The 13,328-nt window shown below is 32.9% G+C and overlaps 1 protein-coding gene across 2 annotated transcripts in view; it reads right to left on the reverse strand.

Moving 5' to 3' along the window:
* LOC141452889 (beta-1,4-glucuronyltransferase 1) overlaps positions 1 to 13,328 on the reverse strand; it is a 159,929-nt gene that overhangs the window by 26,002 nt on the left and 120,599 nt on the right. Inside the window, exon 2 of one of the 2 annotated variants that reach the window (XM_074125419.1) lies at positions 10,263 to 10,391. In XM_074125419.1, the coding sequence (XP_073981520.1) occupies positions 10,263 to 10,348 (86 nt within the window). In that variant the 5' untranslated portion in view covers positions 10,349 to 10,391. Of the gene's footprint in view, positions 1 to 10,262; positions 10,532 to 13,328 lie in introns of those variants that run through there. The other variant, XM_074125420.1, reaches the window with a different exon arrangement.

Below are 13,328 nucleotides of genomic sequence, written 5' to 3' on the forward strand. Positions count from 1 at the left end.
AATTTTTGAAACAAGGGATGAACAAATGGAAAAATTTGTATCATTTAGCTACCATTTATTTGAATGAATTTAAGGTTTTCTACGATGAGGAATTTCAAAACGAATCAGACGATAGTCTCATGATTGTGTGATAATGGCATTAAAGACATGCGCGAAGATTTGGGATTTACAAACAGGTCTAGAACCTTTATGCTATTATTATTCGCCTTAAGGAATTGACAAGAACTCTAAACCATCCAGAGAACCTTTCATTTGACAGTGCACATGAGGTTTGCCTACTGTTACACCCAAATAGACTAACAAATAAAAATAGTCACATCAACTAAACGTTGGTGGTTCCACATGTTTAGCATGTGGTGCTGTGCTGTGTTGAAATGATCAACCTATACTAGTGATATCAGAATGTTGCACAAAAAAAAGTAGTAACAGCTATTTCTCTTTATCTGTACAACACAAAAGTAAATTGAATCAATTACAAACATTACTTAAAAAAACCTCTACAAAATCACCAAAAGAAATGGACAGCAATTCAAAAAAAAAATGTATGTCCACATTTCATCACAGCTCCTTTTTGTGCCTCTTACTTCTTTTATTTCCATTCACCTGAGATCGCTTCATTTCCCAACTTCTAGCTTTCAAATTACAAGATATGCTGAACGTGTAGTTCTGTTTCATTCGATGTAGCTTCATTCATTTCAATACTATGAGTTACACTTAACCCGCTATAAGTGTGAATATTCAACTATGTATTCTGAGATAGCAGTTATTCTGAATACTGGAATAATTGACTGTTTTTAGAGTCAGATAGAATAATCTAATAATCAGCTAACCCGATCGTTAAGCAGCTACAAAAGACTGACTTTAATGAAACTACTTTAACTGTCCATAGTTCATCTCAACCTTACTTAATGCAGTTATTTTTGCATAATTTTCTTCCAAATTACAAGGAAAAGAAAGTTAAAAAAAGTAGCTTCATTAATGTGAACAATTAGCCAGCTGAGATACTTAGAACATCGTAAAATAAATAACAAGATTGGCATGTGGGAAGCCCACGCTATTTTGATATTCTAGAATGCTCAATACATTTAAGTCCCCTGCCCTACATTCTTATGCAAATCCGACGGGTTACCTGTTTTATTTCTTCTGTTTATACACATTTCACTGCCAAGAGCCCAATAAATATTGTTTTGTGCTTTTTTTTAAAGAAACTTGACCTTCCCATAAAGCTCATGATGTTATTTCCCTAACACAGTAAGTTAATGTTCTTTATGAATAAAGATGCAGCTTAAATTTTTAGCATTCATTTCCCCTCCTAAAAAGAAAAGAGAAAATTTTAGTATCCTAACTACGGATTTAACGTCTTTGGTATCTCTTATTTTCTGGTTTGCTTCAGGGCGAACTATCCTCCACAATTTCCTGGACTCTTTCTTACAATATTCCGTTCCAGGATATTCCTATCATCTTGCTGGTCTACTAATTTTGGCCATCGTAAAGTTTTTGTAAGAGGCCTGAACTTCTTAAATTTCACTCTAACGGAACCGCGGTCATTTCCATAGGGTTTTGCACATTTAGCCTGGACAGATATTCTTTTCTTTAACCATACAATTGTACCTCTCCCTCCTTTGGGGGTTCATCCAAGCTAATAGCGTTCTGGTAGAGAAGATACTTTATTCACTTCCTTTAATACATTTTTATTCTACCAAACGAAGCATACAACACGTCATCTTATCCGTTGCGACATCTCCCCATTTACTTGATGGCCATCATTTCCAAATAGTACCCTGACATGCCAGGGTGGTTTTGACTAGGCAACAGGTTTTCTTCTATTCCGAGGATTCTATCTTCTTTTTGCAAAACAAAATCCAAACATTCGTATGTTTTCCATTATTTTACATGTTTTATCATTTTCTTTTAAATTCAATCGATTATATCATCCATTTCGTGTGATTTCACTTTCTTTTACTTATCAAGGAGATGTAGAAAATATGTACTTTACTATTCTTCAATTTTTAATTAACTAGTTCTTTGTTTGTCGGGCAGCAATAAATAGTAATCATGTCAGTCTTTATCAAAAATTTTTACTAACTCAAACAAATATTTACTTTAAAAATGTTTTATACACACCTCACTAGTTTTCAGTATAGTAAGGACTAAAGTTATTTAGTTGGAAACAAAGATCAAATTAAAACAAAAAAACTGTACTGAGTAATAAATAGAATGACCAAAAACAGACTTAAATATGTCAAATAATGAAACAAATCAAGAACCTGTAACACATCAAAATAATAATAATTATAATCTCGATAAATTGCTTGAGAATAAGAAAATTGCTGTTATCAAAGAAATACCATCAACTGAATACAGATTTGCATTAATTTGCAAGATTGAATGTATAGAGTAAGCGCGAACGGAATTTCTTAGCAATATTGTTCTGACAAACGCGACGAATGGGTGGTACAAACCTATTTACATACTATACCTGAATATAAAGTAATGCAGTGGAACGCCGCCTCTAATAAAAAGGTAAACGAACTCTTCCGATGTTAAAAAGTAACAGCAGCAGAAATAATTCTTTCTTTTATAAGTATTGATGTTGGAAATGGAGAAAGAACGAGAGAAAAGAAAGAAAAAGAAAAATTCCACGAGGAAAACCTTGAATGAAAAACTTGTCACTAGGTAACTAAGATTGAAATTTATAATGTGCTAGTTTAGCTTCCTAAGCACAATATACTACACAGTCCTGACACTGCGCCATATTTATTTGAAACGCTGTTTCCTTAAATTTCTTTTCTTTTGCATATAACGTTCTTCCACGATGAATTTGACCACCTCCCACACGATAGTGGAGCTCTTGAAATAATTACAAACAAAATGTTTTACAATGTTTCACAAAATGTACAACATTCAGTTATTATACTACTTGTAAAATAACCAGAAATATTAACAAATTACATAGCCATTTCATTACTTTCGCTTACTAGTCTTGGGAGAAAGCATCTTCAAAGTCCAAACTTGATATTTATACCAGCTTTATTCAAGTGAGGTTCTTTAATTGGAATGAAATTAAGCTCTCCACGAAATTTTGTACGGATAATCTTATTTAACAGATAATGAGTTCATACAAAATATCTACGTTACTTTCTAGGCAGTTACAAAACGCACATATGATCATTTATTGGCGTCAGAAATGGAGAATTCGAAAAAACTCAGAATTATAAAAGATTTAAAACAGATTGTTGGTTAAGCTCAGGCTTACAAGCTCAAGGCAAGATCGTTGCTTGGCAATCTGTTTGGATATAAGGCTAAAATTTTATTACCTTAATTTATTATCTAAAGATTAATTTTTATATAAATGTATCCGTAGTTATTAATAGTAAATTACTCGTATTTAGCAGTTCTAGCCCTTTAATGTAGTCAAATTAATAATTTTCTCAATTTATACTTTTGTAAGTTCTTTTGTACAGCTAAATGTATTAAACCGATCACGCCTAATTTTAACTTCAAGAACTCATAAATCCAAACTGAATAGCTTATTGCAACCATAGTAATCAACTCACTGAGTTTTGACCCATCAATTCTGTTTGGAAACTTTATAACAGAGGAGTGTTCATTTTAGGTGTCTATAACCACATTGCTTCCTTCAATTGACCACATTTTATGGTAATGAAGCAACGAACATGCGTAATATTGTAGTCAACTACTGTTTAGTACAAATTGTCATGTGATTGTTGTTCAAAACACCTTTTTATCCAGTACATCTGTTAAAAAAACAAGCTTTACAAACAAATAAACAGTTTATTGCTGAAGAAGTTATGTCTAACAAACTGTTTAATAAACAGTCAAATATTTAAGTACCCAATAAAATTAGTCTTGAATTTAAATTTAAATAAACAATAGTATTATAGTCCTAACAATAATAAAATACAGTCACAATGAATGTCACACGCCCTTCCTTCATCACATCCAGCCCAAACAGATTATACAATGCTCTCTTAGCGCCTTCCTATAATAGTAATTATTCTTACACTATTAATCATTGCAACAGCTTCAACAATAAATACCTTCCTAACAGGAGATACTCTTTTAATATGTTCTAAAGTCTGGAAGTAATTGGGAGGATGGACTGAATCTATTGCTTAGTTCGAGAATGTTCTGCGATCTTGTCTTTTCTCGTAAAAGTTTTTTTTTCTTTTGGCATTGGCTTCCGCCATACAGCCAGCATCGTCTAGGTGCTTATCACTAGAATATCACTCACTCTCCATTCTTACCTACAAATACATTCGCTTCACACATTCATCATTCTACTATATACCGCTATTTACATAAACTACTGCTAATGGATGGAGCAGCACTCTGTGCTCCTGCCATCCTTCTCGCTTAACCAAAATTAAAATCACGTAAGGCTAAAGATTTAAGAAACTGATTTGGCGTATGGAAACTGACTCTGGGCGACTGGAAATGGTTTTGTTTTCAATAACAAAAATCTTTCACTGTTAATCCATTACCAACAATGGAAGCGGAGTTTCCACTGTAAATGCTTGTTTTGAGGTCCGATGAATAAGGAAATTACTAATTTTAGTGTATAAGCCCCTCATAAGTACCAAAAGTTACTCGAAGCTCGAACTCGATAGAATTTCAATCGAAATATGAAGTTTTATTTGGCTGAATGAATATTTTTTCCAGTTCATCGCGACATGGCCAAAGAAACTCTGTTTTCTCTAACAAATTCCGTAAGCTAAGTTCGTATATGTAATTTTATTTGAAATAGTTTTCCAGAAGTGGAAAGGAGTGAAGGAGTGTCTCAAGCAGTAGCTACTTTAAGTATGCTACTAAAGTACTAAGTCAAGCGCAATGCAGATCTCTGATTAGTACTTTGATCTGCAAGAATACTGGCAGTAATAACGGCTTTTATCCGGAACAGAGATTAAACAGTGAAAGATTTTTGTTATTGAAAACGAAACCATTTCCAGTCGCCCAGAGTCAGTTTCCATACGCCAAATCAGTTTCTTAAATCTTTAGCCTTAAATTATGAGGTTTTTTTCGGCTATTTTAAAAAAGCCTAATCAAAATGGTAGTTTTACGCCAAATTTCCATTTATAACAGTTCTTTATAACAGACTTACACTACTTAAGAAAAACTGTTAAGACCAAAGAAATTCGAAGCTAGAAGAACATTTTCTAAATGGAAGTAGTAATTAACAAAGAAACAGAATTTTCTGTTTCGCTAATTGTGGTATAATGTTTAATAACAAATGATTTTAAAAACCAGACAACCATTAAATATATGTAAGTTTAACTTTTTATAGTTGAAAATTACGTTTATTAATTCTCTGGTTTATAGTCTCCATTCTGGTTTATTGCTTAGCAACCAGTTTTATAATCTCTACATTCACCCCGTTCATCGGACATCCCGTTCTCAGCAAGTAGCTAATAACTGCTCCAATAATATTCATAAGGGAACAACTTCAACTAACATCTGCTTTACCATGTTCATTTATAGATAGAAAAAAAAATTATAACTATAATTTTATCATAACTCTATAAAATATGCTCCATCTAAAATATTCTATTGTGTAGTAACGCCCACTATGAACTTTCTGCAACTACAATGATCCATTACTCTCTAGTTAACTTCTCTATGAAACCTGAAACCTATCTTAGCCTGGCGTTCTGCATTCCACTTGTAAGATAGATATAGTCACCTATCAATAAATCAGTATAATGCTCATTGCAGACGAAACCCCATAATATCCTATACTGACTGGCTGGAGGCCTCCCAAAACATGCTATTTCGATGTAATAAAGAGTTGATGAATGAAAATAACAAATTGGTTTGTCACAACAAACCATTCCGTCTATACTGATAAACAACCAAGTGATCTACCTGGTTAATTGACAAACTTGGAACCCACTTACCCATTAGAAAAGAAGACAAGAACTGAACTGAGAAGGCACAGTCAAGTGAAGCGACTTTTTGGACAGAACTCCAAAGTGAACGGAAACACATAAAACTGATTGTCTACAAATCACTTCTACGATATAACTATAAACGTACGGAAAGGAACTTTAGGGATCCGCTAAATCAATCCAATTCTACAAAATACAGTCTTCTATTAGAACAAGGTAGTCTTGCATATTTTCAGTGGTCATCAGAGAGTCAGGAGATAGGATATTATTAGGTATCGGTCAGCGTAAGAGATGACAATTGAGTACTGATTGTCTTCAAACAAATCATCAACGCTGCTTGCTGCCTTCCAATGTTACCCGTCATTAAGACCTCAACACACCTTTTAGATCCAAACTAAATCTTCCACATGAATCATCTCTTTCATCCCACCACACAGCATGCCGTTTAACATGGCCGTTTGATCTCTTGACGTTTTCAAGCGAGATTGTAACTCCTGGATAGTTCCAGCAATGGCTAACGTCTCTTATCACGCCTCAGCGGAAATTATAATTTGATCAGATTGTATATTCTGTATACAGCTAACAATCGGCTAGATGTAACATATATTTTCATTAAATTCTCCAAATTGATTGGGTATTTATTCAAATAATTTACAATATAGTTCAAGAACCAAAAGCGTATTACACAATCAATATTAAAAGCCAAAACAAATATTTCTCAACAATATGAAAGTGATGACCGAGTTAAATTCTACACGAAAACTTAATAATGCGATGTGGCAGGCCGCACATTCTCATCAATGACAAAGTGTGGCGCCCTCCTGGGTTAATTAATACTATTAATTATGGCCACGGTTTTGCTATCGCCCACAAAGTTTGTGTTATAAAGTGGTATAACCGCTTGTTCACCCAAAACTTTAACGCCTTCCACCAGCCAACGGAATTATGTTGTTCAACTTATACATTAATTATAAAGTTTCCTACACATATGTGCGGTAAAATATATGTCTCAAAAACGTGCGCATTATTATAATGTTTTTCTCAACGTTATTACATACAGTTTTGAAATTATACTAATATTGCATTGAACAGTAAAACGTTTTGATAGGTTTCAGGAACTTTTATAATAGGTACCTTCTCTTTTAATATCTTGGCTTCTCTAAATTTGTGTTCAAGGGTTAAACCTAACTTTATTGAAGAGTAATGGTCTGCACTGCGACCCTTTTTTTTTTAAAGATCTACTGCACACCAACTGGTGCCAGATGAAGCTATTCACTTGCAGAGTATGGAAAAATTCTCTAAGATTCTCTAGGAAAAGTCTATGTGAAGATCTGGGAGCCAGCAATTAAGGAAAACCACTTCTTGGAGCCAACTCGCCACTCCCTTCCATTGCCCTTCCTAAAGATTTCCCAAAAAAGATTCTAAATTAGGGTAAGTTCCCCATTCAAAACCTGTTAACTCCCTAGTTTCATCAAGGATACCCCAGAGCAAGAAGTCGGCAGTTGTCCACTCCTTAGTGTCTGGCCCACCAGATTAATAGGTTTCCAAGCTCACTAAGAAGTTCTAAGGGGAGCTGTTAAATCACACTCTCCATTTTCCATGCAAAAAACTTTTGGAGAAAGGATATTTTGGGAAACGGCGAATCAGTTGATATTGTACGGCGGTTACAATACCCATGACATTGAAAAGAAGATAAACCAAAATGTCATTTTATTATCACACCTGTATTACACCAGTTATTACGTTAAGGTAATTTGTCCTTACGTGGAAAATAAAAATGAGGTACTACTAAACTGTTATTGGGAAGTGAGCTGAACGTAAAAAGGAGCAAAATACTAAAAAACGGAAGAGTAGACGCGAAGTAGATAACAGTAAGAGTCACTAACTATAAAAATGAATATGGATTCATGAATGAATATAGAATATATAATGAATAATTATTAATAAATAATAGTGCTAGAGAGTAAAACTATAACCCCTTGGAGTGCCTCTATCACACACTAGACAGGTACATTCAAGGTGAGATCGTTTCTATAGATTTCACTTCATTTTCACCTTAATGTGGATACTTCTTTAATTTACATTACACTACTTTAAAAGTGAAAACAAGTAACGGATTTTTATTTTATTTATTTTTTTGAAAGAAAAGTTTGAATATTAATAAATAAAATACTCGACAATTTTTCAAATTTGGTAATACATTTCCGCAAAATTATCCGAAAAAAAATATCTAATTCTTTAGATTTTAGTTCTCAATAACTAAATGTAAAAATTTCTTTCTAAAATTTTGTTTATTAGTTATTTACATAAATGAATTATGTTAATTTCTTTTTTTATGACCTGGATTTCCGCGGAATTCAGGTATCCAGGACATATCCAATTTTGAACGGGAATTACTCCATTTCTAGATTTACTCAGTACAATGTTGATTGTTGATGATTTTAAATATGTGGAAGCTGTTGAAATTGGGGCCAAATGTTCATTTATCTTAAAGATCGTCGTGAATATTGAAATAGTTCGGCCAGGTAGATTTCCATTTTTATCATTAATCGGATTTGGGGATCAGTGTGATCTCATAAAAATGCTAATTCGAAGTTTTAGAGTGCATTTATTAAGTTCAGTAATATCACATCGCTCATCAAGTCGAATAATATCACATCGCTCATCAAGTCGAATAATATCACATCGCTCATCAAGTCGAAGTTCTCGACTATTTTCAATTTTTCTTTTTTAGTTCCATCAAAACATTTAAATTAAGTGTTGCACAAGAAAAAACTACAACTGAATTTCATTCCAGTCACTTAAAGAGCGTTCTTAAATGATTATAAAGTGGGTCTGACTTTAAGTTTATAGTTTTCTCTTCTGGGACATTTTCCTGGATAAACTGGCATCAGTTATTTGAATTTTTAATATAGCTTTAATATTCCAGTTCTTCTCTTTTAACATCAACTTCATGTACAGTATTCCTTTTAAAATGAATGTTGGATTAAAAGTAAATTAGTGATATAACTTTTTACTCTAATTTATGGATCAATTAGAGTTTTATAAAAACTTTAAACAAATCTACGATTTTCAATTACAGTTTTTCTTAATAGAAACTGTAATCAGTAACTTTAAACATAATAAAACTGTAATCAGTTTCACATGAAGAATGATTTCATTAAAATCTAAAAGCAGATTTACTGATATGTAAAATTAGCTCAAATTTCTTATTTTATAATCGATGTGATCATCACATGGATTGTTTATGATAAGTTTTGTTAAAATTTGAATGGATTTTGAAGCTTGCTATCGCGTCAACAGTGACAAGTTTGTTTTAAATTTATTTATTGAAACGAAACATTTAAAAAATAAAAAAAAATCAAAACTATGATTCGAAATAGATTATTAACAAATTTTATCGGAAAATATAAAAAAAAAGAAACTAATTTTCAGGTAAACAGGCTTAGTTTGAGAAAAACTAACTCAGAGCGTTAGTTAGAAGGGAATCTCCGTAAAACATTTTAGTAATTTTTTAACAGAAAGCTGAATTACTTTCCTCAAAGACATCTGTAAAATAATGAAGCTACTTTTAAATGGCTACACTATAAAGCTAAAATGAATTTCAAGCATCTTGCCTTTTTTACACTCTAGGAAGCTAAGAAATGAAATACTCCAATACTTCACGCCAAGGACTACACTATTTTTGGTTTTCGGCATTGGACTTTTTTCTATTATCTTTTATTTTAAGGCAAGTATTCTAGCATTGTAATAGCCTATTATATGTGGATGAAGTCACTACAGCGGGTAAGGCCAAGAAAACTGAAGTACCGTGGGTATACCAAGTCTGAAAAAAAAGAGTTCGTTCTCTCCTGAATGTTTATACACCAGGAACAAGCTGTGAAGGATGCTTAAGTATTCAAAAAGGATAAACTTTGGTCTAAAATGTAGCACTAATAATATGAAACAGGAAATGCCAGTTAATTAATGGCAGGAGAAAGAAGGAAGAAGAAGAAGAACCACGGGCTTCACAGTTGAAGAACTACTGACAGGGAAAGGCGATCATCAATGTTCTTTGAAGACAGGGCGCGACAGATTGATGGGCTTTATAAATTAATACAATATTCAAATCAATATTTGACGCACAAAACAGAAAAAACATTCTGATCTTGATAAAAACTCAATTTAATAAATTTATTTTAAACTTAAAGGTATAAAACCTTTCTAGTTTAAGCCCAGTTAAAGTGCCTCTACAATAAATATAAACTTTTTTTAATTAACCAAACAACCCACTGGAATTTCCTTACATTTAATAATAAACAGGCTAACTCAAACAAAATTAATAAGATAAATAAAAAAAAGTAGATTTTTACTTACAAATATAGATGAGCGGCTACATAAAGTACTACCACAAGATTTAGAAAGATGCTGAGGCGGAAGAGCCAGTTCCGTCTTTGAAGCATGGCCGGCCCTTGGTAAATACATAACACCACCGCTGAAGTTTATCTGCAACACACAATAGTACATGTATATGCACACACCGTTTGCTTTATCTTTGCAAACATGCAGCACGCACAAACTGACTGTCTGGCTGGCTAGCTGACTAGTAAACCGCCTGAACTACTAGAACTGTCTGCGGTGGTTGCCCAGTTGTTTGTGAGTGAGGTGAAGCTCCCCACCACTACCACTTTGTTGGCTTTGACTCAACCGACAGGAATCCCCCAGCGGTCAGAACACGGTCAGCCCTATAGCAAGGTCGTCATCTGTCCTAGCAATTTCAACAACCACAAAATATCCTGTCTCTCGCACATCATATACATGGAAGAAGCATAAATAAAAATAAATACATATTTTAGATTTAATCTTTTCTATTTACTACATAAAAAGCCACAGATACATTTAAAAAAAAGATAATAATAATAAAATCTTCCGGATTTTAGGAAACCGGGAAGAATTTCTTAAACTAATGCTTTCCAAAGCATGTGTTTTATTGAGGCTGCCAATAATCCTTTTATTGGAGTAACTTGAATTTATATGTTTTGGAATTTTTCATTTTGAATAGAAATTTTAGATGAAATTCTAAAACAGTTTCTGCCCCAATCTTTTTCAAATATTTGTAAGATCAATGTACGATGGTAACAATGTGCACATGGCAACCAATCTATAAGATGCAGTACATAAAAAGTAAGACCGTTTTTCTTCTATAGAAATTCAATGCACATTAAAAACCAACCATAACTTTCGGATGTTAATGTCCTTTCTAACAACATTATGTCCCTTTAAGAAAATCCAATTGTTTTTTATTTTTAAATAGAAAACCGTACTCAAAAATAGTTTCAGCCTGCTGAAGCTGTACTGAAAGAAAGCCATTGAAGCTAATGAAAGAAAGACATATTCAACGCAGGTGATCATAAGACCCTGACAAGGCTATTTTTTAAGGGAAAGCTGAACACTTGTTCTATTGGCACAGAACTGACAATGTCTATAGTTCCCAACTTTGTACTAAAGGGAGTCCAGCTCCTTAAACCTCAAAAGGCAAGCGGAAGAATGGATTATTGCAAAATTCTCTTTAAAGAACTAAAATAAGATCCAACAAGCATTTCTTCAAAAATCAATGATTTGTGATGAGAAATGGTTTTATGCAGTGTTAAAAACGTTGCAATTGGATTAGTTAAGAGTTGCATGGTATTCAACCAGTATTTACAGTGGTTGCAATTTGAAAAAAATTCCATGTCGTGCGTTATTCTGTATCCACGATCGAGTCATCACAAAATGATCACAATTTTAAACAGAAATAAATATTAGGCCAAAAATTCTGTACACATTCAATATTACACGCTAAATTTCTAAGAGAGTGCGTAAAACCTTGAATTAGATTTAAAAAAAAAAAATAATAATCACGCCTGGATTGTACCTCTATTTTCCAGCTAATGTTCCAGCATATCCAGTTTGTGAGTCAAGAGACTGGGATTTCCAATGACTCTTGTTCCTCAACTTCTCCTGGAGTTAAACAATAGCTTTTAATCTAAAACAAATCTTTAAACTTAACAGCACACACGCAAGTACTCGAGTGTTGTTATAAACTTATTCCACGTAAAGCAAGAAGTAATAAATAATCTAGTAAAATAAATTACTTATGCGTAACAAATATGTAAATCATTATTCCATTAAATCGATATTGGGGAACGTAGCGCTGCTATGTTGAAACAAAATTTATTAGTACCATTGATGGTATACCTTACAAGTTGGTACATTCAGTCTTAACTCAAATATTTACTTCTGTTTTAATCAATATCAAAGTCAAGTTAAAAGCAGCAATAGAGGCAAATACCAAATCAGAAACGACGTGGACTAATGTTATCACAGATTGCACTCATTGTGATTTCCCCAAGGGCTCTTTTCTAGGAGAACGATAGAAATGAGGAAAGTTTGCTCATTTTTAGAATTTTGTATGTATTTATATAGAAGTGAGAACTCAACTTTAAAGATCTTCTTTTCCAGTTTTCCGCGATTTTTTTAAAAAAACAGCTTTCATCGATTTAATTAAAGTTTTAATATTATGGATTCTTATAAAAGTGCTGGGACCATTTCTGGATTCAGGTTGAATATAAAATTCTAGAACAATAATTAAGCTGAGTCCTTTAGCTCTGAACTTTAAGCATATGCTAAAGCATACTTTACGTACCTAGTCCCCAAAATTTCGTTCCAAGTTGGTGCCAGAACCAGCTGTACAAAAATACTTCTATTCCTTATTTACAATAGCAATAGACAAACGATTTGCAATTAACTGTGGCTAATCACTAAGTAAATAGTGCACCCACAGCTACAAATTTAATTTATCCGCACATGGCCCCACTTCTACCTGCATATTGCTACAACTATATAGGCGATAACCCTTTAACATTAAGTAATGCAAGGTCTTTTATTTGCAATACAGTTAATTTCTCACATTTTGAAACACAATAAGTACAAGGTTATAACGAGCCTGGAATTCCATGCTAGGAAGAATGGTAACTCAGAATACTTAGGATGTCCAGGACGAGTGGAAGTAAGCTTACATGAAAGAATCACGAGAGAATACTTAATAAAACAGAAGTTTTACAAAATCTAAATATTGAAAACAAATATAAGTTTTATGGATTTTCAACCTGAATGATAAGAATAACTTGAATCAACATGGTCGAACAGAATCTTTTATCTACCTTCACCCCTTTTGGCGAGATATCACAGGACATTCAATGATTCTTAAAAAATGAAAAAAATTCTACAATAAAACAAATGATGCATAAATTATCAATATAATTCGAAGTTTAGGAAGGAAACAAACGCATTCTGGAACATGTAGCTCACCCCAAAGAAAAAGAATAACAACTAGAATGAAAATCCAGGCCCATTCACCAAAAACATTTATTCCATGAAATTAAATACAAAATGTAGCTCAAA

The sequence above is a fragment of the Rhodnius prolixus genome, unplaced genomic scaffold (genome assembly GCF_049639745.1).
Source record: "Rhodnius prolixus isolate KJV_2025 unplaced genomic scaffold, Rpr scaffold_3, whole genome shotgun sequence".
Taxonomy (NCBI): domain Eukaryota; kingdom Metazoa; phylum Arthropoda; class Insecta; order Hemiptera; family Reduviidae; genus Rhodnius; species Rhodnius prolixus.